This window comes from Pteropus medius, unplaced genomic scaffold (genome assembly GCF_902729225.1).
Source record: "Pteropus medius unplaced genomic scaffold, Ma_sr-lr_union100, whole genome shotgun sequence".
Lineage (NCBI taxonomy): Eukaryota > Metazoa > Chordata > Mammalia > Chiroptera > Pteropodidae > Pteropus > Pteropus medius.
The window spans coordinates 6237261-6261873 of record NW_024356336.1 but is presented as its reverse complement, the minus strand read 5'-3'; the positions used below and the strand labels follow the sequence as shown (position 1 = coordinate 6261873).

General features: G+C 43.5%; 2 protein-coding genes and 1 pseudogene across 6 annotated transcripts; 1 reads left to right on the top strand and 2 right to left on the bottom strand.

The window, feature by feature from the left end:
- Positions 1-4967: 4967 nt before the first annotated feature.
- On the bottom strand, positions 4968-12613 carry CUNH5orf52 (chromosome unknown C5orf52 homolog). 3 transcript variants are annotated; one of them, XM_039861756.1, is made up of 3 exons: positions 12308-12613; positions 9725-9833; positions 4968-6337 (listed from the first exon to the last, which is right to left on the bottom strand). In XM_039861756.1, the coding sequence occupies exons 1-3, from the start codon at positions 12577-12579 to the stop codon at positions 6122-6124; spliced, it is 597 nt and encodes a 198-aa protein (XP_039717690.1). In that variant the 5' UTR covers positions 12580-12613; the 3' UTR covers positions 4968-6121. The 3 variants fall into 3 exon arrangements, 1 of the variants encoding a protein (XP_039717690.1); XR_005652577.1 differs by lacking the exon at positions 9725-9833 and having other exon boundaries at positions 12308-12544; XR_005652576.1 differs by lacking the exons at positions 4968-6337; positions 9725-9833 and adding an exon at positions 11038-12160 and having other exon boundaries at positions 12308-12544.
- Positions 12614-12730: 117 nt separating this feature from the next.
- Positions 12731-19842, top strand: DUSP18 (dual specificity phosphatase 18). Of its 3 annotated transcripts, XM_039861753.1 has the most exons (3): positions 12732-12861; positions 13029-13098; positions 15910-19842. In XM_039861753.1, exon 3 carries the CDS (start codon positions 15980-15982, stop codon positions 16544-16546), a length of 567 nt encoding a protein of 188 aa, XP_039717687.1. In that variant the 5' UTR covers positions 12732-12861; positions 13029-13098; positions 15910-15979; the 3' UTR covers positions 16547-19842. The 3 variants fall into 3 exon arrangements, with proteins under 3 accessions (XP_039717689.1, XP_039717687.1, XP_039717688.1); XM_039861755.1 differs by lacking the exon at positions 13029-13098 and having other exon boundaries at positions 12731-12861; XM_039861754.1 differs by lacking the exons at positions 12732-12861; positions 13029-13098 and adding an exon at positions 13137-13333.
- Positions 19843-20422: 580 nt separating this feature from the next.
- LOC120601861 (vesicle-associated membrane protein 7-like) lies at positions 20423-21582 on the bottom strand (annotated as a pseudogene).
- Positions 21583-24613: the final 3031 nt, after the last annotated feature.

Sequence of the window (24613 nt, the reverse complement as noted above, 5' to 3'; positions counted from 1 at the left end):
ATGTTGAACAGCTAGCTTCCACAGGATCAGGCCCTTCCAGTTTGCCCTCTAAACAAAGCTAAAGATCAATTTTTACGCATGACCATTTTATCCTTGTAAAGCCTGTGCACTCAGCTCTTGAGAACTACCTGAGGGAGACTCACTGGGGCCAAGTGTCTCACCGTTGCTCCATTTCCAACAGGTACTGACTGACTTGGGGAGGCTACAAGGCTATGGATGCATCTCAGTCCAACTTCCTCCTCCTAAGGGATTAACTGAAATATGAGGGAAGGGCGAAATTTACCAAGGCCCAGAGATGGGATGTATGTTGTCTCAGAGCAAATTAAGGAGCCAGAAGCTGAACGCCTGTCTCTAGGACCTTATTCTGGGGCTCAGTCCCATTTAGTAGACTACCTCCTGAGGTTTACTTGAAAACTCCAAGTACAGCACAACAATTACAATCACCACCACAACCCGCTTCACATTTACCCCATGAGGTGCTAGGCCTTGTGCCATGTTCCTGACGAGGGTCAGCTCACGGAGTTCTCAGAACGAGCACTATGAGATAGATACTACAATTATTCCTGGCTTTCAGATTTGGAAGCTGAAGCTCAGAAGACAGTGAAATGACTTCTCCTGAGAGGCAGAGCTGAGAGGCAGACTCAGAGCCATCTGGCTGCAGGGCCCATGCACATCAAATAAAACCTCACTGTAGCAGTGAGAGGTGAGGAGGACACATGCAGCCCTCAAGGCTTGTGGGCAGCATTTCCAGTGGCCAAAAGGTTGAACAAGACAAATGAGGCACAGGGTCTCCTTGTAGAGCCCAAAGGAGGTACCAGCCACCAACAGCTGGGGTTTTCATCTGATTCATTGTTTTTTCCCTAAGGACTACCCCAGTGTAAGCTCCATGAGGGCATAGGATTTGAGTCGGGTTTGTTCATGGATGATTTCCAGCTATAAGAATGCCTGGTCCATACAAGGAGCTCAAAAAACACATGCTGAATGTGGTGGAAAGTGAGTGATGGTAAACCAGCCACAGGGCAAACTGAGAAAGACCATCCCACAAAGCTTCTGGGTGGGGGTAGTTCCAGTAACCGAGAGACCCAGTTCAATCCAGGGGAGATGTGCACTTGAATGACAGTGACTTGAAAGAACCTTTGAAATGTTCCCAGAGGAGCAGATTGGCTAAAGGAATCTCATTAGGAATCGTTTTGTCAAATGATACATTGGTAAAGCAAAACTCATCCCGAGTTATCATTTTGTATAAGCCTGGATTTTTCTGGCTTTGCTCAGAGCAGGAGTTGCTCACATCCACTCAGCAGGTATTTATGGAGCATCATGTGTGCAAAGCTCTGTGGCACATCTCAGGATCTGAGAACTGAAAGGAAATGCAGAGATCAGCTACCAGCACCCGCCCCAGTTGCAGCTGAGAGACCTGAAACCCAGAGAAAGGTTACTGGGGAGGCAGGGCGTCCCAGTCCAAGGCCTGCACCTGACTCTGCACCCCCAGGCCTGCAGAGTTCCCAAGTCAGCAGCTGGACCAAGTTCTAAATTGTAATTCTCGGAGCTATACTTCCCAATTCAATAAGGGGCTTGGCTGAGATGGGTCTGCATCTCTTGTTTGTAGTAGGGGCCTCCAGGAGTTAAATGATTTGGCCTCCCTCCCACACCCTGGCACACAAGCAAGTGCCTTCCAGCAGATCCTAGCTAAGCACATGATCGTCTGCTGACCCCTTGTGGTCACTGTGGGATCTGTCCTGGCCCAGCAGCCAAGGGCTTGGATTGCACCTCCAGAGTGTTCTAGCCTGGTGACCTCACTTCTCAAAGCTCTTTCCCACCACTTACTTTGTGGGGTCCTCCCTACAATTCCTGCTGAGGAGAGCCAGGATTCCCATCCCCACTTTACAAATGAGTGGCAGTCCCCTGGAATCTGGTCCCAGATCCACCTCTAATTCCTCATCTGACCTTGGAAAGTCAATTCCCCACTCCTTGCCTCGGTTATCTGTTGGTAAAAATAGGAGAGGTGGCCTGTACAAGGCAGCTCTAAAGTTTTTCCAGCTCCTCAGACTCTCAGTGGGAATGTAACCTGCCCAAGGTCAGAGGCACTCCCATTTAGAAGGTCATCCCACTTCCACCCACACTGATCAAGAAAAGTGAGATGTCACAGCAAACAAGAAAACCAGCTTCTCCATCTTTATGATCATGTGCTGAAGGATCACATGAACATATGGATAGGTGAGTGGATGAATGAATGAATGGGTGGACAGATGGGGTAAACTGAACTCTGGGAGTACTCTTAGCTGCAACTAGAGTAGCCACCTGTCTCTCCCTGCCCCCAGACAAGCTGCCTCTATAATTCCAGCTGCCTTGCCCTTTGGCAGGTTGCTTCACATCTGTCTGCTAGGGTTCCAAAGTCATTGCCCCTGCCTGACAGCCTAGAGCTTGTACCTGCCATAAGGGGAATGAGTTCTCATCCAGGACTTCTTCCCCGCTGTGTCATTGACCACTGAAGTCAACAGCAGTAGCTGTTGGAGAAAAATCAGGAGCCAGGGCCATGGACGGGAGGCCCACAACATGGGCATCCCTCACAGAGCAGTTTCTGTGGCTAATAATGGCTGAAGTTGAGCTAGGTGCTCACAATGAAGCTGAGAATCACCAAGAAAGCTGGTTCAAACCCAGTGACTCTGAGCAAGTTCCTTAGCTTCTCTGTGCCTTGGTTTTCTCACCTGAAAGACTGGCTTGATACCTGACAAGTGTTCTTCTGAGAACTAAATGAAGTAAGATATAAAATACCTTGCATGTAACAGGTGCTCAGTAAGTAGAAGTTCCATCCTTTTATTCCAGGTCATGGAAAATTCTGCAGACGGAAGAAACAAGGCCCACTGTGCACCCAGCAAATTTTTTAAACTGGGAAATTTTCCCAAGTACCCAAAAGTACTGACATGTGTTTGGTGATTGGGAAGAGGGAATGAAATGTGTTTTCAACAAGAATTAAAGATATGCTCGAAAACAGTTGATTCCTTCAAAAGAGAGTATCATTCATCTGTCCCCTGCCATCAGCACAGTTCTTCAGACACAAAGGAAATTCCACAAAAATTTCCCAAAGGTGAAATTGAGAACAACTTTTCACAGCTAATGGACAGTGGTCAGGTCTCCTGTGTCCTGGTTCTTCCATTTCCTGGGTGAATACCTTCCTTGTCCACATCTTCCTGATCCAGCCAACCCTTCCTAACAGCCTATCTTTCCCAGAATGGGTGACAAGTTTCTTCTCAGCCACCTGGTAGAAGAGAGACCTGGGTTTTAGTCTAGTTTTCTGTTAAATAGCTGACCTCAGGTAACTGACATTACAGCTGAGGCTCCTGCAACATGCTCCAGAGGGCTCCAGGTCCTGGGCCCTCCACTTCCAACTAGAATGATAAAGATAGTGAGTTTCTCAAATGGCTCTTAGGAGACGGTTTTTGGAAGGAGACAGGCTTGAGATGGTCTTTGTCATTTATTAGCTGCCCAACTTTAGGGTGGATTCTTACTCTCTGAGCTTCAATTTCTCATCTATAAAACAGGGCCAATAAAATTACCTACTTTTTTGTTGGGAGGACTCAATAAATTATGTTTGAAAAGCCTTGTGCCTGGCACATGAGTGCTCAATAAACATTAATATGTCAATGGTTTTGATAACTTGAATGGGCTTCCAGATAAGATTTCATTTGAACTGAGTTCTGTGTGTGGGTATGGGCATGTTTCCACTGGAGAATCTCTAACCCCCTCCCTAAGCTTCAAGATTCTATTTCTCCAACAATACCTTCTCATCCAACACCCCTCCATTCTTCCCTCATTGATTTTCCTTCCCTTTAACCTTTTTTTTCTCCCAATAATTAAGCTGCTTCTCTAGAATTTCATCACCTCTTGTTACCTACTTAAATGCAACATCCTCTGTTTTTTAATGCAAAAATGAGAAGAATAAGTCCAGGCAATCAGAGATGAGTTAGGGATTTATAAAGGGACTCATTAGGTTGATGCACCAACCCCCATACCCATTCACTCCCAGGAGTCCCCCAGTCCTTTGGGCCACAGTATAAAATGCAAAGACACTCAGCTACGTCCAGCCATCAGGGAAAAAGGGTGCATGAAGCTGGTGGCTAGACCAGGGTAAGGCTCAGAGAGGCTGTATTAGGTGAAATCTAGGAGGTGGAGAGTTCCTGGGGACAGTTTGAAGAAAAAAGGGGCCAGGGCTACTCTGTGGAACCTCCAAAGACTCCAGGATCCCCAAAGCCTTTCTCCTTTCTAGGTACAGTGCCAAGGAAAAAGACTTGTTGAAATGAAACAAATACACCAAAACTCAAGCAGTGGTTGATCTAATAGAAGAGTTTTTTTGTTTTGTTGTTTATTTGACAAAAGTGGTCATATTGCTTGTATAACAAAATTTAAATATTTAAAAATCAATTATTCTAATCATTTGTGCTCAGCCAAAGAAATGTACAAGAACATAGAAAAAGACCGTTTTGGCTCCTACTCAAAAGTAGCATGTTTTAGTTCTCCAAGGAAGAACATAAAGGGAGGAAATAGAAACATCACAAACGTCTGGCTCCCTTCCATTCCCCTCAGCTGCGGGCTCTTTGAGATCTAGCTTAGAGGAAAGCCTGCTGAATGGGCAGGCAGCAATGCTGGAGAGGCGTGATGCGTGAGGATGAGGATGAGTGAGGAGAACTTCCAAAGGCCACCAAGAGGACTGAGGTCCTTAACTAGCAGCTGTGGTGATACAGAATGACTATTCCACAGCAGTCAGGAAACCCGCTTCTAGTTCTCTGACACTAATTTGCTATGTGATGTTGAGAAGTCAGGTCACCTCTCTGGGCCTCAGTTTCTTCTATAAAATGAGGAGACTTGGTTAACTCAAAAAATATATACCAGGCTCTTATTCTGTGTGTGGTGCTGATGCCGTAATACAAAAAAAAAAAAAAAAAAGAATAAGATATTCATTCAAAGAATGCTGAGTGAATACTCTGTTTACTAGGCGTTGTGGTTACAGAGATGAACTAGCAAGCGTCCTGGCCATTAAGACATTCACAACGTGGTCAGGGAGACAGGGAGCAAACAAGAAATGGCCAACCACACGCTTGGTGCAAATGGAGGCGTGGGCACAGGTAGGAGTGGCCTTTTCTACTGTGGCCAGGTGAGAGAAGTGTCACAGAAGAGGCCTGAACTGGATCTTGGAGGATCCTTGGTTTCTGCTCTCAAAGGCTGTACAATCTAATAAGGAGTTGGACAAATACCCAAATAGCTACCACAAAAGGCAGAGTGAAGCCACCACAGGTAATTTAAGTTGAGAGGGGAGGGGAAACCCATGGAGCTTAGGCAGGATAGAGTAAGGGGCGGGCAGGAGGTAGAAGGTCAGAGAAGCTTGACGTTGAGATAAGCCTTTAAGGATGAAGAGCGCTTCCTGAGAGCCCTGAGGTCGTGGCGGCGGGCCTGGGGGACTGAAGAGGCATTCTAGACAAGGGGTTTGCGCAAGTAAAGGCACAACGTAGGGGACTGTTGAGGTGTAGCTGGAGTTAACAGGCAGGCCAGGGAGTGGGGACTGGCAAGGCTGGAAGCCAACTGGAGCCATCGTAATGAGAGCCACTGGAAATGACTGGCCCTGGGCCAAGTAGGCCACATCTTCATGCCAGTTCTTGGAGGTAAGTTCCTTTGTTACTCTCCCATTCTTGAAGATAAGGAAACAGAGGCTCAGTAAGATTACAAAGCCACACAGCTGATGGGTGGCATACATAGCACTTGCCCCAGAGCTGTCTGATGCTCCACTCTGATCTCCTTACCACTGGAATGCTAGGCAGTGGCATTACTGAGCCCTTGCCATCTAAGGTACCACTCACTGTCTCAGCATACCTGGCCTGGCATTTCACCTCAGACAAGGTTGATCTTTGCCTTAACCATGTAAGCTGCCTTGATTCAGTCTCCTCCACTCAGGCAGCTATGGGACTATCAGGATCTCCTTCACCAGAACAGAGGGGTGGCACAGGGCAGGGAATATTAGAAGTGCTAGAGTTTTTATGCTCCACTGTCTACTGGTCTTGGTTTATTGTTGTTCTACAATGGTGTCAGCTGGCTAGCTTCTACATCTATTCCTCCCGTTGGTCTAGTGTTGTCATGGGGCAGATTGTCTGCCACGAAGGCGGCGATGGCTAGCTTCTCTTGGTAGGATGGAGTGACCTTGCACTCCGGTGCTATTCAGGTACTGCCGGAGGTTCATGGATTCCCGTTTCCAATTCCCCAGCTTTCTAAGCTGGTCCGTCATGAACTTTTTTTTCAGGTGGTCATACAAGTAGCTCATCTTTTTCTTGGTCTTGTCTGAAGCTTTTGTCTTATAAAAAACAGAGGAGAGGTTAGGGTGAGGAAACTACTTCATAGCAAGAGAGGCGTCTGTACTACTGATAGGGGAGTGAAAATGTGCCAGCTGGACCCAATGTTCCATAAATAATTTGATTCACAGGAAGCCTCGTCTCCCTGGGCATTGAGCTAGATGACCACTATGGTACCCTCTGACAGTCTGCAGCCTAGGAGCCTGATTTTGACCTTAACAACTCTACTCGGAAACTGGTCAGAAAGAGGTGTGGAGAATGTGGGGAAAGGGTGCATCTTATTCCTCACCCCTTCTTTAACTTCTATCACCCTGTTCCTACTACTCGTTTAGTGGTTCCCACGTATCGTCTGTGATATCCCCCATATCACACTTAACTCATTTCTTCTATCATATCGCTTCTGTCCTGTCCCCAACAAGACTTTATGCTCTACGGAGGCACATCCTCTATCTTACTCACTCATTTATTTATTCCAATGAGCCAGCTGTGGAGAGGATACTATGAAAAATCAGCCACAGGTCTTCACAGAAATTACGACATAGGAAGATGGGACACATAACCAAATATTTCTAAGCAAAGCAGAGAGTGATACAGCCCTAAAAAATAGCATAGCGTTCAAAGAAGGGAGATAGCAAGAAAAGCTTCACGGAGGGTTGGCATAAAAACTGGGGTTGAGTTTTGAAGAATGGTGAAGTGTTGGGCATGTTGAAATAGAACCAAGTGGGAGGGGATCCTGAGAGTCAACATTTTAACAAACTCTCCTGGGGATTCTAAGCACTGACATTGTCTCAGAATACCCAGCATAATGTAAGCAAAAGAGAGCTCCACAATGCTGCCATCATTATTTGACACAGGGAGTTAGTGCCTAAGTGGATCTTGGGAACAAGAGATGAAGAGAGAGGCTGGGTGGCAGAGAATATGGACACTAAAAGACATACTTCAAATAGATGGTCTCTGAATGGCTGAACATCAGAAACCTTTCAGTTGCTTGATGAAAATATAGACCCCAGAAATTCCAGCTTAGTAGGGTTTAGATGGGGCCCAGGAATCTATATTTTTATCATGTATCTGAGATGATGCTGATACAGCCATTGAGAAATTAAATGGCTGCTTCGTATCACCATTTTCTAGTTCACTCCCATGACAGCAGGCTTTTTGGCCTCTTTAAGCTAGTGATTTCACCTTGAGCTTCACCTTTACTATGGATCAGAGTCTCTCAACCTTGGCACTATGGACACATAGGGCTAGGTAATCCTTTGTGGTGGGGGCTGTCCTATGCATTGTAAGATATTTAGCACCATCCCTGGCCTCTACCCACTAAATGCCAGTAGAACTACCCCACTCTCACGTGTGCTACCAAAATGTCTCCAGACATTGCCAATGTTCCCTGAAGGGCAAAACTGGCCCCAGTTAAGAATCATGGCCACAGATGAAGAGATATTAGCCATCATCCACCCTTCTCAGAGTATGCTCAGGGGATTCCCAAGACACTAGACTTTAGCCGTTCTCATTACGGTCCCGAGAAATGTGATTAGTCAATGCTACTTCTTCCTCTAATATTAGCACTTTTTCGGGGAAGACAAAAGCACTGCCATGCTGCCACTCAGGCTTCAAATCCACTGAAGTTCCTACAAGCTGGGCCCTCAGCAAGCCATTAGATCTACAAACAATGAGAAGACAGTTCCTGTCCTTAAGGGAGAACATCCTGCACCACGGTCAGTCAGGTCTAGGTTTGAAACTGAATGCACTCTGTGACCTTAGCAAAGGTACTCCATTTCACTGAGCCTGTTTCCTGAACTATTAAATGTGGGTAACAATACATAATGAACTTTGAGTACCTAAAATATAGAAGAGCTCAATATGGCTTTAAAAGAACTGGATGGCTGGAGGATGGCACAGCCTTCTGGTATGTATAAAACCAACTCAGAAGAGTTTCCAGGTACAGTATCTCGAAGATACTCACCCTACTTGCCAGGAGTACAACATCCCCCGCCTACTTAGAGGGGGTGGCCCTCAACCTCTCCTGGGCCACTCATAATTGCCCACACAACCTGGCCACAGTGATCAGGACAGGGATAGGCCCATGGCCCAAAATGGGCCAACTAGAGTCCTTCTCCAAGATTTGTCTAACTCGAGCAATAGAAGCACTCTAATACCTTTCTGGGCTACACGCCAAAGTTTCCTATGACCACACTCCCCAGAAACAGCTAACCTGATAATGATACCAACATGCAGAAAGCAGAAAAGGAGATGGAGAGAGTAAGTGGAACACACGTCCAACGGTACTGGAACCCTGGTTTCTCTCATCTCAAACACTGGCGACCCTGCCCTATCCATCCTTAATTATGTAAACTCATCATTCTCTATTTTGCTTGAACTAGTTCAAATTCAGTTTGTGTCACCTGCAACTGAAAGGATCCTAATAGATCCTATCTTATAAAGGAAAAAAAGAGTCTTGAAAGAAATGTGATTCCCCAAAGTCACACAAAACTGGACTCTTCGGGTCCACCTTGTTTCCCTTATACCTGGAAGTTTAGCAGAGGGAGAAACACCCAGGTCTCTACTCTTCTTTTGATCTCTGTGGTCCTTTAGAGGATCTGGCACTATCTCTTAAGCCTCCCTCACTCTTTTCAATGTGAGAATCCTATGAGTCCATCCGGATTTGGCCCTGGAAGATGGAGGGAAGCTCCACAGAGTAAAGAGCAGACAGCAGCTCAACTCTGGGCTGCCCGCTCTGCTTGAAGAAATGAGTACATTCTTGGAGTCTGTCCTGTGCACTAGTCTCTTCTCAATGCCTGAAACAGTGCCTGTCCCAACAGGCCCTAAAGATACATTTAATGAATTAATCAATCCGGGTCTGCAGGGTAATGGCACTGTGGTTTCCCTCCCCTTCTTCTGAGGGCTCTTAGCTAAGCAGGTCAAGCCCTACTTGTCCATAAGCAAAAAGTAGAACCTCAAATCTCTTATGAACAATGGGGAATGATCCCTAAAGGAAAAAAAAAATAAAAACTGACTAAAATGTGTTGATGTCACTTCAAGGTCTAGGACCCAAGACTACTTTTTTATGGCAGATGGTAGGAATCCATTCACGGATTCCCCAAATAGAAAGGTAATATGCTTTGAGGGGGAAAAAAATGCCATAAGAGTCAAGAGACATGAAATCCTTTCCCTGGCTCCCTCAGTCCAGAAACAGCTGTGACACTCTGGGCAAATGACTAATCCCAAACTTCAGTTGCCTCCTCTGTAAAATGGGATTTGCATTAGAGCACCTTGATGGCTCCCTATCACCTCTAAGATCTGTGATCTTTCCCCAAGGTATTGGGGAGAGTGAAATGAACATGAGTCAAGCCACTAACACCCTCTATCACAAAAACTTGTGAGGACTTTACCTCCATTTCATAGATTCGTTGTGCACTGAGGTTGTCACGAATAATCACCCGAGATAAGTGGCTCTTGGGTAAAAATTTTGTCACCGCTGCTTCGCTGGAATTCATTAAGCTGGGAGGAGCAGGGGAAGGTGGTACAGGTTAAGATGGCTGGGGTCATGGCTAGGACAGGGCCTGATTTCATGGGGTCCTAGAGCAGTGGCTGAGGCTTCCCCAGGTTTCTTGGAAGAGGTACAGCTCTGTCATATTTGTCAAAGGAGCAAGGGAATAGGCCTAGGTTTCTTCTGGTGGAAAACATGTACTAAAGGGGTGTTTCTTGAATGCTGAGAGGAAAAGCCATGGTGAGAAGGATGTAGAAAGTCCCAAAGAAGTGTCAACACAGACTTAGAACTGTCTCCTGGTGAAAATGCAGGATACAATGGGAGGTGGGGGTCTTGGAGGAGAGGAGCAAAAGTTGTAGGGTAGGGTTTAGAGGAATGAATTTGAGGGAGGTTGAGGAGGGGGCACCTGCTCCAGAGCCTTTGGTTTAAGGGGGGTCCGCGAGAGGGTGCTCAGAGGAAGCAGTGAAAAAGAGAATAAAGAGTTGGACAGAGGTAAGTTTGGTTAATAGAGAAATTCTAAGGGAAAAGGATTTGGAAAAAGTCAAAGTGAGGGAATTTTGAGGTGGACAAACATTTGAGGAGACTCTGAAGGCTAGAAGTAGAAGACAGGATGGGGTGGGATGGAGTGAAATGGAACCAGATGAAACTAGAGATTATTTGGTCAAAATGAGGAGTTAGTCAAAAATGGATAATCTCAAGCACTGAGTTTTCAATTTTTGATAATTTGGTTACACCATGAAGTGGTTCTGCAACTATGTACCTTTAAATATTTTTGCCCACTTCAAAATAATTGCTCGTATTTTCATTCTAAAATTTGGAAACTAAATGTACAATTTGGGAAGCGCTCGAATAAATTGTGGTTAGGTCACACAATAAAATACTATGCAGTTTTGAATAAAATAGAAATTCATACTGTATTAGGTGGAGAGAAAAGCCAGTGAACTTTTTGGTGACATTCCTTCCCTCCCCACACTGCCACACACAAAGAGTGTAAGCATGTTGCAGTAGATATATATGTATGAATCTGGTACAATATACACCAAAATGTTAACAGCGATTGTCTCTGCCCATTCATTTTGCTTGTGTCTTTTCTGATTTTTCTGAGTGTATACTGCTTGCATAGGACAAAAAAAAAAAAAAAAAAAAGGACAATTTTTAAAGGATAAAACATTTAGAAAAATTAAAAATTTATTTTCTAAATAATTTTCGGCCAATTTGAAACTATGGTTTTATAGATGTTTTTACATTCACACACTAGTAGAACTAAATAAATGGCCCCAATTTCCCATTTACATTTTTCTGACAAAAAAAGGAATGAAGTGATGAAAAGGGTTGGTTTAGAGATCAAGAAGTTCACATACAAAAGTCCCCTACATCCTGTTTAAAAAAAAAAAAAAGACTTACAATATTTAAAGACATAAAACACTTCACCTATTCAGTGTTGCACCAAATATACCAATACTTCTTGGGAGGGAACAACAACGAAAAGGAGTGACAGGAAATATTCCCTTTCAAGTTAATAAATAATGGTAATTTTGAACCAAACTGCTCTCCAAAGCAAGACTTCTGTGGGAGCCTGGAGGATGTTGTGAGGGTTGTGAAGGAGAAATTTGTCTGTGGGTACTGGGGCTGGGCCAAAGTAATGGAGGCTTTCCCAGTTAATGTAGGAAGGAGACAAAAATATTAATTAAAATGTTAATCAAGCTACATTCAGAGACCGCAATGCGCTGATCAGCCCTGCGGCCAGGCCAGGAGAACACCTTTAGAAAAAAAGGAAGATTTCTGCTGGATTACTAACAACCCGTTCTCCACACCAGTGAAGGGGAAACAGGAACCAAGAGTCATTCCCTCTGGCTAAAACCATGGGGGGAACCTATGGATTAAAGGCTAGAACTGCTAGCAGGCCTTTCACTCTACATAGTCTTACCTTATCACAGCTACATACCCTTCCCTTCCTCACTGTTAAGTCCATATCAAAGGAAATGGGTTGACGAAGCCTTTTAAACAATAATTCACAGGACCTAAAGAGTGATATATGAACTGAGTTCCCTAAACACTTGGCTCCGCCTCTACTCACTATTTTTCCAAGCATCTCTCGGTCTCTCACACTCTGTTTCTTAGAGGAGACCACATTCTGTCTGTGGAGTGTTAATCCTTTTCTAATAAGCTTTCCTTTTGACTCTAACTTTGGCGTGTGTGTTGAATTCTTTCTTCACTCTCCATCAAAGGACCTCTTCTCTTGGTACAGGGCTTGGTCTCACAGTCACTTGGGGAAATTCGCCCTGTCATGCATCACAGGGACACCACTGGGGAACGCAGAGGCTGGGAAGAGAGGTATCTGAGAAGAGAGGTATTGGGACTGAGGGAGAACCTGGGTCTCACTAGGCTCTCTAAGAAAGGACCTAGCTGGCTCTGGGAGGGCCAAGACTGCGGTCCCAGGGGCCAGCTGAGGGAGCAGGGATCTGATGGGGTACCCAAGCCGCACCTGAAGAGCACTAGCGGCCGCGCCATCCGCGGCCGCAGGAAGCAGATCTGTGGCTGGGTCCCTACAGCTCTGATGTCGGGGCGGCTGCCAAGCCTATCTCGGTGGAAGAAGGCCGAGGCCGGATAGGTGCGGAGGCTGGTAGTCGCCTGGGCGGTGGAGTCCGAGGCCGTGGATGGACTTAAGTCCCACGTGACCGAGGGCCTGGGCTGCTGGGTAGTCGCGGTTTCCACGCTGGGGAACGACTGGGCAACAGGAGCCAAACTGCGAGCCATGCTTTTTGTGTGCCAGCAGACGAAGAGTGAGCCCCTGCGCAGGCGCGGTGGGGTGAGCCCGCCTCGTTGCCCTGGAGACGAGTGAGGGGGGCGGGACGTGCATGCGGAACCCGGGAAGCTGCGGTCGAAGTAAGATTGTCCTTCGGCGGCCGCCGTGGTGCAGCTGGCGCGTTGCTGTGGAGACGGGCTGGGCCAATAGAGTGGGCTGCCGCGCGCCGAGACGACCCTACTTTTCGGCCAGGACTGCTGTGGCCCCAGCGATCACGCGGGGCGCGTAACCGGGTAAATTCGGGCGGGGCAGCTCCAGGGCGGGGAGACGACGCCGCGGTTTCTCTGAAGACTCGGCACGGCGGATTCCTCCGCGCTGAGGGGCCATTGCTATGGAAACCAGAGCGCCGGGCCGCTGGGGATTGTGGCTCCTGGGTGGTGACTGGTCTTTTCTCTCCCAGAGACCTTCGTTGGAAGCTTCGGGCGTGGTTGCTTCCTGAACGAACCTGCCCTCCCGCCCGCGGGAGAGAGGTAAGACCATATGGGTCTTGACACCCAGTAGATGAGGAAGACCATTCCAACGCCAACTTCCCAGGAAACCTATCTGGCTCTACCGTGGAAGTGGCGCCTCACTCCTGTCAACCCTTGGACTTTGTTTTATCGTTTATAACCCAGTATTAACAGACGCCTTTCGGTGTTTGCCGACTTTTCCCACGCAAAATGAGGCCATAAAGACTGGCTTTCGGACCTCGCTTTGTGACCCTAGGTAGGTCCCCTCTCTGCCTCACTTTCCTCATGTGTAAAAGGGAGATTTTAATTCCAGATACCAGTTTATTATGTTGCTTTGAAGATCGAACCAGATGAGGGAAGCCAAAAGCGTTGTAGGCTATGAAATGGTAAAATGGAACTGCAAAGTTGCTGTTTCTCTACCTCCCTCCCCCTCACTTTAAAAGTTCTTCCTATCTTTGTGTCATTTATTCAGGCGATCTTTGCAATTCCCTAGCCCTGGGCCTGAAGTAAATCCCTTTAGACTTCACTCCCATAATGACCCGCATTTTAACTTCTCTAGCAGTACCAACAATAGTTATCATTTTTAGAGAGCTCATGCTGTGCCAGGCCGTGTGTTAAACACTTTACCTGGATTACCTCATTTAATTTTCAGAAGATCCTTATAAGATAGGCACTGTTGTCCTGTTTTCTAACTCTTGCGCCCATAGTTGCCTGTTTAATGTTTGTCTCTCCTACTAGATTTTGAGCTCTGTGAGAGGGCCATAGCTGTCTTGTACATTTCAGCGTACCCAGCATCTAATGAAAACTACTTTCCTCCTATCACTGCCTTCACCTTCAAGAGCAGTGTCTCTGCAAACTTTCTGTCACTGTAATGTATAGCAGTTTTCCCTGTTGTCCACTGGGCCCTAGTTTTTTTTGGGAGGGAGCTCAGTCCACTTCTCTCTGGGTTTTTGGATGATGTGGATCCAAAAGATTCCTTAGCATTTAGGCTTCCAACTGCGTTGCAGGAGGGGGGCTTTTTTCCTGCCTTCACATGACCTTTAGAACAAACCAGCCCATATTCCCTTCCTGGGGTGAGCCTGATACATTTGACTCTGAGGTCTTGGCAGGATTTACCTATACAGGCTTTGGCCTTCTTCTCCAGCAGCCTAGGAACCACACTCACCTCCACCCAGCCCTTCCCCCAAATTCTAGAGAAACATGGCAGAGAACGCATTCTTTCCAGAAAACATCTCAAAAGGTAGAATCGTGGTTGTTGGAAACATTCTCCCATTCAACAAATATTTATCAAGCACCTACTTGTGGGGACATGGAGCTTGGCACTAGTGATACAGTAGGAGTGAAGACAGATGCATTGATATCCCAGTAGAGTCACGAACAGATCAAGGCAGAACCACACCTTTAGAAAGTATGGGAAGGAGAGCACACAGGGCTTAGAAAGCCTGGAGCAGGGATTTTATCAAATGTGGGGGAGGGGTGTGATCTCAGTAGATTTCCCTCAGGAAGTGACCCTTGGCTAAGGTCCAAGGCTCACCAGTTCTCTACTGAATGTAACATCAGTTTCCGACAGACTTGTAAGGAAAGGGACTCAGAACAGCAAAGGCAAAGGACTTGGGCCAGAAAGGACCAGATGTCCATATGGAACTGCAAGTGGCTCAGGCTAGCCAAGGCCCTTCAGAACCTAGGGAAGGCTAATAGGAGGCTAGAGAGATGAGCAGAAACCAGTCTGTAAATGGCCTTGTCAAAGAAAGGGGCTCCGTCTCATTTTGACGGTAGGTGGCCACTAAAATATATTAAGCCTGGAAACAGAACTTTAGCTCCTCATTTGTCTGTGCCAGATGAAAACTGCCATTTGGTTTGAGAGGTGTGCTTTAAATTCGAATGCTCCTATTTCAGTGAAACACATGAAAATGTGCTATTTGTATAGCTTTGATCAAGACTGGGAGAGTAAGGGGCCTGAGATTTCTTAGTAGGAAGGGGTCTGCCCCTCCCTGGGGTACATGGCACAATCCTGCTGCACACAGCATCATGCTGGTATGGCTTATCTGCCTGAGGCCCCTCTGCCTCTCTGCACTCGCCCTTGGAGGCTGCTATGGTGCCCTTTATGCTGGTCTCCAGAAAGTCTTCAGCGACCCTTTTCAGAGGCTGTCCTTAGAGACAAGGTGCAAGAGCATGTTTAACGATGTAGGACTGTAATTTCACATCAGCTTCACATGGGCACATTTTTGTCTCTTTAAGGAGATGGTTCCTGGAGAGGGGAAGCTAAGACCCTTCTCTTTCTTATACCACCAGGGACTCCCAGCATAGTGGGCTGTGGTTTCATGTTACTGGTTCAGTCTCATGATTTGAGCATAAAGTTGGGAGACTGTGAGTTGTTCCCACTTAGAGGTGCTGGAAGGAAGGAGGGGATTCTGAAGAAAAGGGAGAACAGGGCTGTGTGAGCCTACCTGGAGAGTCAGGCCAGGGCTCAGCTGTATGACACAAGTCGGCCTGCCCAACTGAAAATGTGGGGCCCTTCAAGTGGGGCCTTCAGTGCCAGGCTCAGGGGGTTGTCCTTTGTCCTGCAGGGCAAAGCACATTAAGTATTCTGAGAAGCATGCTGAAAATGCAGATTCTTGCTCCTCACCCCGAGTACCTACTCAATAGACTTGAGAAAAAGCCTGGGTATCTGCATTTTTAATAAGTTCCTTGGGTCATTCTACTGTGATGGTCAGAGGGCCACCTTGGGCCATCTGCTTTATTTATCTCCATCCATTTCTTGGAAATTCCCCAGGTTTGGCCTGCTGGCACAACTGGGCTCCTGCCTTCTAAGTATTCCTTCCCTCCTTGCAGTTTTCCATGGACACAGCCTAACAGAAAGATGCAGCTTTTATGCCTCACTGGACACTGACCCACCGGCCTGATGACAGCACCCCCGTGTACCTTCCCGGTTCAGTTCCGGCAGCCCTCGGTCAGCGGCCTGTCTCAGATCACCAGCAGCCTGTATATCAGCAGTGGGGTGGCTGCCAACAACAAGCTCATGCTCTCCAGCAACCAGATCACCACGGTCATCAATGTCTCAGTGGAGGTGGTGAACACCTTATATGAGGACATCCAGTATGTACAGGTACCTGTGGCTGACACCCCCATCTCACGTCTCTGTGACTTCTTTGACCCCATTGCTGATCATATCCACAGTGTGGAGATGAAGCAGGGCCGCACGCTGCTCCACTGCGCAGCTGGCGTGAGCCGCTCAGCTGCCCTCTGCCTTGCCTACCTCATGAAATACCACTCCATGTCCTTGCTGGATGCCCACACATGGACCAAGTCGTGCCGGCCTATCATTCGGCCCAACAACGGCTTTTGGGAACAGCTCATCCACTATGAGTTCCAGCTATTTGGCAAGAACAGTGTGCACATGGTCAACTCCCCTATGGGAGTGATCCCTGACATCTACGAGAAGGAGGTCCATTTAATGATTCCAGTGTGAGCCATGCCACCAGCACCTACACTGGGGTCAGAGGTACAGATCTGCTGTTGATCCTACACCAACATCTGAAGTTAAACATTTTACTTTTATGATCCAGAAAAAAAAAACACCAGGTGATGCTTTTTATAAGAGCCAAGAAAAAAGGAAAGGTGCTGTAGATTTTAACCTTGTAATCCATCTCTTTAAAGATTAAACTCACTAAATGTAAGATGGTGAAGATAAGTTTCTTACCCTGTGAATGACAAGTCATGGCTGCTGGCCAGAGGGGAGAGTAAGTGAGGCAGATAGTGCCCAGGTCAAACAGACCAGCGCCCAAAGTAACTGGTAAGTCCAGAATCTTGTAGCCCTCTCCTAAGCCACTAACCCAAGAATGGGTCTGCCACAATCCTACCTTGTTCTTTCAAACCCAAAACCAGAGCCTTATACATCATGGCACTTCCTCATTTCTCACAGTAAGTGCCAACCCACTGGATAAGTGACCTTCGGTGTGCTCTGGGAGCCCAGGCCACCCCTGCTTCCACCTTCAACCACAGGGGCCCAACTCTGGTTTCTAGATTGGATTTATGCATATTTTTCAGTGAATGCATTCTACTGTATAAATTTATGAAAAACTTTTTTTGAGTGCTATTGTACATGGCAAGGTCTCAAAGTGCCCTTGGCCGCCCCCCACCACCCTTTGATGGAAAGTGACATTAGTTTCCTCCAGGGCACCCTTGGAGAGAAGGCCTGACACAAGGAAGGCCTCAGGGGCTCCTCTCACAGGCCTTGATTCAGAAGGCTGGAGCTGCAGACTGGAACCTAGCTTTGTCACCTCCCCATGTGATCTGGGACCTATTGGAGCCTCAGTTTCCTCATCTGTCCAAGCAAGGATAGCCCTTTTCTCACAGGGTTGTCATTCAAGATTCGATGATTCCTTAGCACGGTGCCTGGCACCTGGCAGGTGCTCAGTGTAACCAGCAGCTCTTGTGGATAATGCTCTGGTCCTGCTGGCCTGAGTCAGCACAGTCATCCTCATAGTGGCATTTCTCCCACCTCTGCACAGCCTTTTACTGTTTACAAAGTGTTCTTCCAAAAAGTCATCCTTTGTGAGAAAAAAAATGGTTTGAGTCCTTTCAGATCCTACCTTAGAGGAGGCCTAGACTTCAGAGCCTTAGCAGAGTTCCCACTGTATTTAATCCATCTGCAACCTGGGGCCCTAAAACCAGGAGCACACTTCCAACTTCTCCCTAAAGGCCTTGTTTAGATCACTGAACATGAGAGCCAGCGTCCTGGTCTGGCTCAACTCCACTGGGGTCCACAGAGGTACATGCCAAAGGGACAAGTGAGTGGGCCCCGCCAATAGGCCCTGAAATCCAGGACTATTCAAACCTCCGAGGGGCCTGAGGATCTGGCTCAAGACCAGCCATTCTATCTAATACAGAGGTTTTCAGATAATATATAAGATAGACAAAAGCACAACTGCTCTGTGGGTCTAGAACTTGGTGCCAGCCAAATGCTCTTTATCTCCAAACCTACCCACCCCCAACTTCCACAACAAGCATGCCCAGGCGTGAAAATCGAGGATGGTGGGGAGAAGGAAAATTACGTTTCTAGACTGATCTCATTTTACAGTATAAACAGACCCACACACACCAGGACTGGCATGGCAGAATCCTCATAAAGCAGCCTTCCTGGAAGAAACCCAGATGGAAAATTTCTTTTAAAGCATTTTTAAAGAGAAATTTATTTGGATATATTTTATTTCCATTTTTTAAAATTTTAAATTAACATATCATAAAAGTAACTTTTTTATATGTACAGTTCTGTGTATTTAAACACATTTGTCTACTTCCACAGTCAGGACACAGTTCCATCACCCTCCAAATCCCCTTATGCTGCCCCTTTGTATTCAAACCTTCACGCCACCCCAGCCCCTGGCAAACACTGATCTGTTTGTTCTCTGTCCCTATGGATTTGCCTTTTCCGGAATGTCACATACATAGACTCATAAAGGATATAACATCTGGAAGCTGGCTTTTTCCAGTGTAACATCTTTGAGATTCACACATGTTGCTTTTTATAGCTAAGTAGTAGTCCATCGTATGGATATATCAGAATTTGTTTTATATTTACCCGTTGAAGAATATTTGGCCGTCCAGTCTGAGGCAATTTTGAATAAAACTGCTGTAAACATTTATGTATAGGTTTTTATGTGAACTTAGGAGTGGGGATTGATCAGTCACATGGTAAAGAGTATGTTTAACTTTACAAAAAGCTACCAAACTTCCAGAGTGGCTATACTGTTTTTCTGTTCCACTATGAAAGACCCAGTTTCTCTGTATCCTCGACAGTATTTGGTACTGCCAATATTTTTTATTTTAGCCATTCTGATACATGTCTGGTTTTAATTTGTATTTCCTTAATGGTTAATGATGTTGAGCATCTTTTTGTGTGTTTAATTGCCTTCCACATCACCTCTGGTTAAATGCTGTTCAACTCCCATTTTTATTTATTTTATTTATTTATTTTTGTATTACTCTTAAATTTCATTAATGCCTTCAGTTTGTGCATCATTTAAAACAGGATATGTGCTTTAAAAAGCATTCTTATATGTAAACAGATCAAGGGACAGTTAAGTCATTTATCCCTAAGACAGGCACATCATTTTTATTCAGTTGTGTATACGAAAGGGAAATCTACTTTAAGTCTACTTCTTTAGATTAAAGACATTTGGAAATTATTATTCAGGAATGGCAAATGTTTTCCTGGAACAAATGTGTTTTCCAGTAGGAAATGCTGATGCAATTAAAAGGCATTAGTGTTGATAAACAAAATTGGAAAAGCATTTGTGGAATGCATGGTCACCAGGAAAAGTGTTCCAGTGGGCTAAAATCCATGTCCAACTAATGAATTGAAAGGTTTAGATGGAAGAACAGGTAGCATCAGCCAGGTTATATGACATATATATATTCAAGGTACGTGACTAGGCTAAACAAGTGGCTAGATTTTATAGACTGATTTGTTCTTTCATTGGGAAAATAGTCAAATATAATGTAATTTCCATTTACTGGCACTTATTAATAAGTAAATGCAGTTAGGTCCAGAGCAATAAATGTCCTTTCAGATACACACTAAAAGTACATACTAGCTAACAGATGTCAGTAGCCGAAGCGAAGCGATCGCACTCCAGTTTTCTTACAGTGCAGTTAAATGAATGCTAAACCGTCTTGCATTGTATCTATACATCGTTGTGCCTACTCTTTTCACAAAAGAATTCTTCAAAAGTAGGCAGATTAAAGAATTTACTAAACTACAAAGGATGCTCAGACTATTATTATTCAACAGCAGCCGGACCCAAACCCCGGAGTTGACCATGTTCTGTTTGGGCATTTCCCAGACAGGAAAAAACTTCCCACACTGCCTCCATTCATAGAGCTAAAATGCTAGCATGTTCTCTGTGGTTCTCTCCTTTTGCTTTGGTGAGCCAGAGGCATCTGCCTCCCCACCCCCTCCACTACGTATTCTGTTAACTATAGAATTGCTCTAAAAATCAACTGAAGAAAAAGAAATATGTAAAAAACCATAACCTTCAACAATATTTAAACCATTATCTTCTCAAATCAACTGCTATGGGGAAACAGAAGGTACCAAGCTCTGTGAGATTTACAAATGGTCAAATTTTTCTTCCTGAAAGTGAATACTAGGAAGTCAAAGGTAATTGCGCGTGCTTCTAATGGGTTAGCAAAATATTCTCTCTCTGACCGAGATAAAATGTCTAATACTTTATCTACTTGGGCTCCTAGAAGCAGGCAGCACCAACAATTGAATTAGAATTCCCCAAATAATTCTCCATTCATATTGTTTTCAAGCATCTAAAACTCCTCAATTACAAAACACATAAAGATGAGATGTTAGCAATACGTGTCTCTTGAATACTTTTCTGTGCACGTACAACATTCAGCTATAGTTTTAGCAGACGATTTATACGACATGTTTTCCAATTTGGTGATGGCTTTGTGTAATCACCAACAAAAACGTTTCTCTAAGTGTATAACACTAGTTAAACCAAAGAAATAGACAAAAAGCCTTTTTAAGGCTACTGTTGCAATAAATGGTTCAATTTGAAGTGCACTGGAATAAACTGAGAGGACAAAGATAAATCTGGATGCATAGAACAAGATTAAAAACAAAAAGAAGAGGTTTGAAGAGACTGGCAGACACCATCTGTCAGTAGTGAAAGGTTTAGATCATTTGGCCTTTTAACTCCTTGTTCTTTTGTATCATTGGTTAATGATAACTTAGTCTTTTTTATTTCTTCACACAGCTTGGCCATGTAAATCCACTACACAGAGGTGATACAGTGATATAGATGAACATGATTGATAGGATGATGATGATGATGATGATGATGATGATGATGATGATAGTGAGCTTGAGATTCTTCATGCACATGGCTCAGGCAAGGTTTCTGCTGGTTGTTTTGAAGATGACAGACGAATCCATGAGATTTTTTGTTTTATCTATTAATAATTCCAATCTTTCTCCTCACTGGGCTACCAGATCTATGTTTCTGACCATGATTCCTTTCAGTTCATCCACTTGAGCTTGAGTCTCCATCAGTTTGTCTAGTCCCTTATTCTGGCAATGATGCTTCAGCTGTGCGGCCAAGACACTTGAGAAATTACTACTCATGGCATATGGAAGTGCTGTCTGTGCTCTTGAACCATAAGTGGTCTGGAATCTCTTCTTTATCTCATTCAGAAAATTAAAGGCTCTGGAACATTCAAAATCATTAGCAGTGATACAAAGGTACACGATCCTGTCTTGGCAGATGTAATGAAACAAATAGTTGCTGTGTAAGTGCATTAGTTTGTTATTTTCAGAAGGTATCTGAGCCAGAATCTACTCTGTCGCCTCCAGGAAGTTTCCTCCACACCAAGAGTGTTTGGCAAGGATGGTGGTTCCCCTGGCAATGACAGCAGAAAGAATGGCCTTGGCTTCAATCTGTCCAAGCATCCTCCCAGAGTACGCAGGCTCGAGAACTTGGGGCATGGATCACCCTGGCATTGCCCACCGCCCGCTCCCAGAGAAGGCTGGGACTGGACAACCCCCATTTTTAAATTGGGTTTATTTTCTCACTGTCGAGTGTTGAGAATTTGTTACATATTCTTGATACAAGACCTTTGTCAGATATGGTTTTGTAAATATTTTTTCCAATCTGACTTGTCTTTTCATTCTCTTAAAAGTATCTTTTGCAGCCACAGTTTTTAATTTTGATGAAGTGCTGCTTACCAGCTTTTCCTTTTATGGATTGTTTTGGTGTCAGATGTGTCTAAGAACTCTGTCCAACCCCAGATCACAGAGATTTTCTCTAATTTTTTAGAGTTTGAGAGTTTAAATTTTTCACTTATTTCTATGATCCTTTTTTATAAGGGATGAGGTTTAGTTTGAGGTTCATATTTTTTCATATGGGTTTCTAACAGTTTCAACTTTGTTTATTGAAGACTATCCTTTTCCCATTGAGCTGTCTTTGCACCTTTGTGTAGGTCTATTTTTGGACTCTATTGTTTGATATATGTGTCTTTCTCTTCAATATTCCTGATTGTTGTAGCTTTACAGTAAGTCTTAAAAACATAGTGTGAGTCTTCCAATTTTCTTCTTTTTTAAAAAATTATTTTGGTTATCCAGTTTCTTTGCCTTCCCATATAAATTTTTAGAATCAGCTTGTCTGTATCAACAACAAAATCTTGCAATTTCAGTTGAAATTGTGCTAAATCTATTAACCAGTTTTGGGGAGAACTGACATGAATCTTTTGATTCATGAACATAGTATGTCTGCCCATTGATTTAGGTCTTTGATGTCTTTCATCAGTGTTTAGTAGTTTTCAGCATATAGATCTTCTATATTTATACCTAACATTTCATTTGAGGGAGTATATTGTAAAAAAAATTTTTTTAATTTTGTTTTCCAGTTATTCATTTTTAGTATATAGAAATACAATTGTTTTCTGTGTATTGACATTGTATCCTGTAAACCTTGCTACATTCATTATTCTGAGAGCATTTTTGTGGATTCCTTGGCAATCTACCTGAGATAATCATGTCCTCTGCAAATAGAAAAAGTTTTATTTCTTCCTTTCTAATCTGAATGCCTTTGATTTCTTTTATTATTATTATTATTATTATATAGGTTAGGACTCCCAGTATGATAATGAATATGAGTGGTGAGAAATAGACATTCTTGCCATGTTCCTGATCTTAGAGAGAAAGCGTTCAGTCTTTTACCATTAACTATGATGTTAGCTATAGGTTTTTGTATTTGTCCTTTATTAGCGTAAGGGAGAGTTGGATAGTATTCTCTCTTCTATTTTCTGGAAGAGATTCACACTGGTATTATTTCTTCTTTAACTATTTAGTAGATTTCACCAGCGAAACCATCTGGGCTTATAGACTTCTCTTTTAGAAGGATATAACAATGAATTCAATTTCTTTAATAGTTAAAGGACTATTCAAGTTATCTATTTCATCTTGGCTGAGTTTTGACAATTTATGGTTTTAGAGGAATAAGTCCATTTCATCTAAGTTGTCAAATTTATGCATGTAGAGTTGTTTGTAATATTCTCTAATTATTATTTACAGGGCCTATAGTAATACTGCCTTTTCATCATTCATACTGATAATTTGTCTTCTCTATTTCTTTATTAGTCTGGCTAGAGGTTTATCAATTTTTAAATCTTTTCAAAGAGCTACCAACCTTGAATTTTTAAATTTTCTCTATTGTTCTTCCCTTTTCTATTTTATTGATTTCTATTCTTTATAAATTCCATAGTTCTGCTCATTTTGGGATTAATTTGTTCTTTTTCTAATTTCATAAGGTGGAAACATTGATTTGAGGCCTGTATCCCACAAATTTTGATGTGCTGCATTTTCATTTTTGTTCATTTCAAAATATTTTCTAATTTCCCTTGAAATGTCCTCTATACCCATGGATTATTTAGAAGTGTGTAGCTTAATTTCTAAGTATTTGGAAATTTTACAACCATCTTTCTGTTGTTGGTTTCTAGTTTAATTCCATCATAGTCAGATAACATATGTTGTATGATTTTGTTTCTTTTAAATTTGTTAATGTTTATGATGTAGGATATGATTTATCTTGGTGAATGCTTCATGTGCATTTGGGGAAAAAAAGATTATTTTGTGTGAAGCGCCCGATAAATGTCAGTGTTGATTGACAGTGGTTTCAATTCTTTTATCTTCTCGATTTTCTGTTTACTTGTTCTATTGATTACTGAGTGAGCAGTGTTGAAGAATTCAACTAAAATTGTAGATTTGTCTATATTTCCTTTCATTTCTTTATTTCATGTATTTTGAAGCTTTGTTGCATACATAATTAGGATTGTTATGACTTTATGGTAAATTGACCCTTTTATCAATATGCAGTGTCTTTTTTCCTTAATTTTTTGAAGTACACTTTATCTGATATTAATATAGCCACTCCAGCATGGTTTTAAGTAGTATTTGCATGGTATGTCTTTTTACATTCTTTTACTTTTAACCTACCTATATTGTTATATTGAAAGTGGGTTTCTTGTAGACATCATATAGTTGAGTCTTTTTTTATATATCCAATCTGGTGTGTTTAGACCAAAATTATTGATATTTTGATTTAGGTCTACCATTTTATTGTTTTCTATTTGTTCTCTCCATCATTCCTGTTTCCCTTAGGATTCCCTTTTTTTGAATTATTAACTTTTTAAAGTATTCCATTTTAATTTTGTATAGCTTTTTAGAGGTTGCTAAAAAGTATATATATTGTATTACAGAGAGTATAATATATATACTTAACTTTACATACTGAGAATACCTTACCACTTCAAGACGAATATAAAAACCTTACCACATATAGGTCTCTTTACCCCTTCCTGCTTTATGTAGTAGTTGTGATATATAGCACATCTACATATAGTGAAAATCCTACCAGACAGTGTTAAAATTTTTGCTTTTAGCCATCATACATATATTAAAGAATTTAAGAGAATATTTATGATTACTGTTGCTCTTCATTTATTCTTGAAATTCTGTTTCCCT

Excerpts from the sequence above, each read along its gene's own strand:
- DUSP18 (XM_039861755.1), top strand. The coding sequence starts at position 15,980 with ATGACAGCACCCCCGTGTACCTTCCCGGTTCAGTTCCGGCAGCCCTCG.
- CUNH5orf52 (XM_039861756.1), bottom strand. The coding sequence starts at position 12,579 with ATGGCTCGCAGTTTGGCTCCTGTTGCCCAGTCGTTCCCCAGCGTGGAA. Across the intron at positions 9,834-12,307 it reads CGGCCGCTAGTGCTCTTCAG|CTTAATGAATTCCAGCGAAG; the intron begins GTGCGGCTTGGG and ends TGCTCCTCCCAG. Across the intron at positions 6,338-9,724 it reads AACGAATCTATGAAATGGAG|ACAAAAGCTTCAGACAAGAC; the intron begins GTAAAGTCCTCA and ends GTTTTTTATAAG.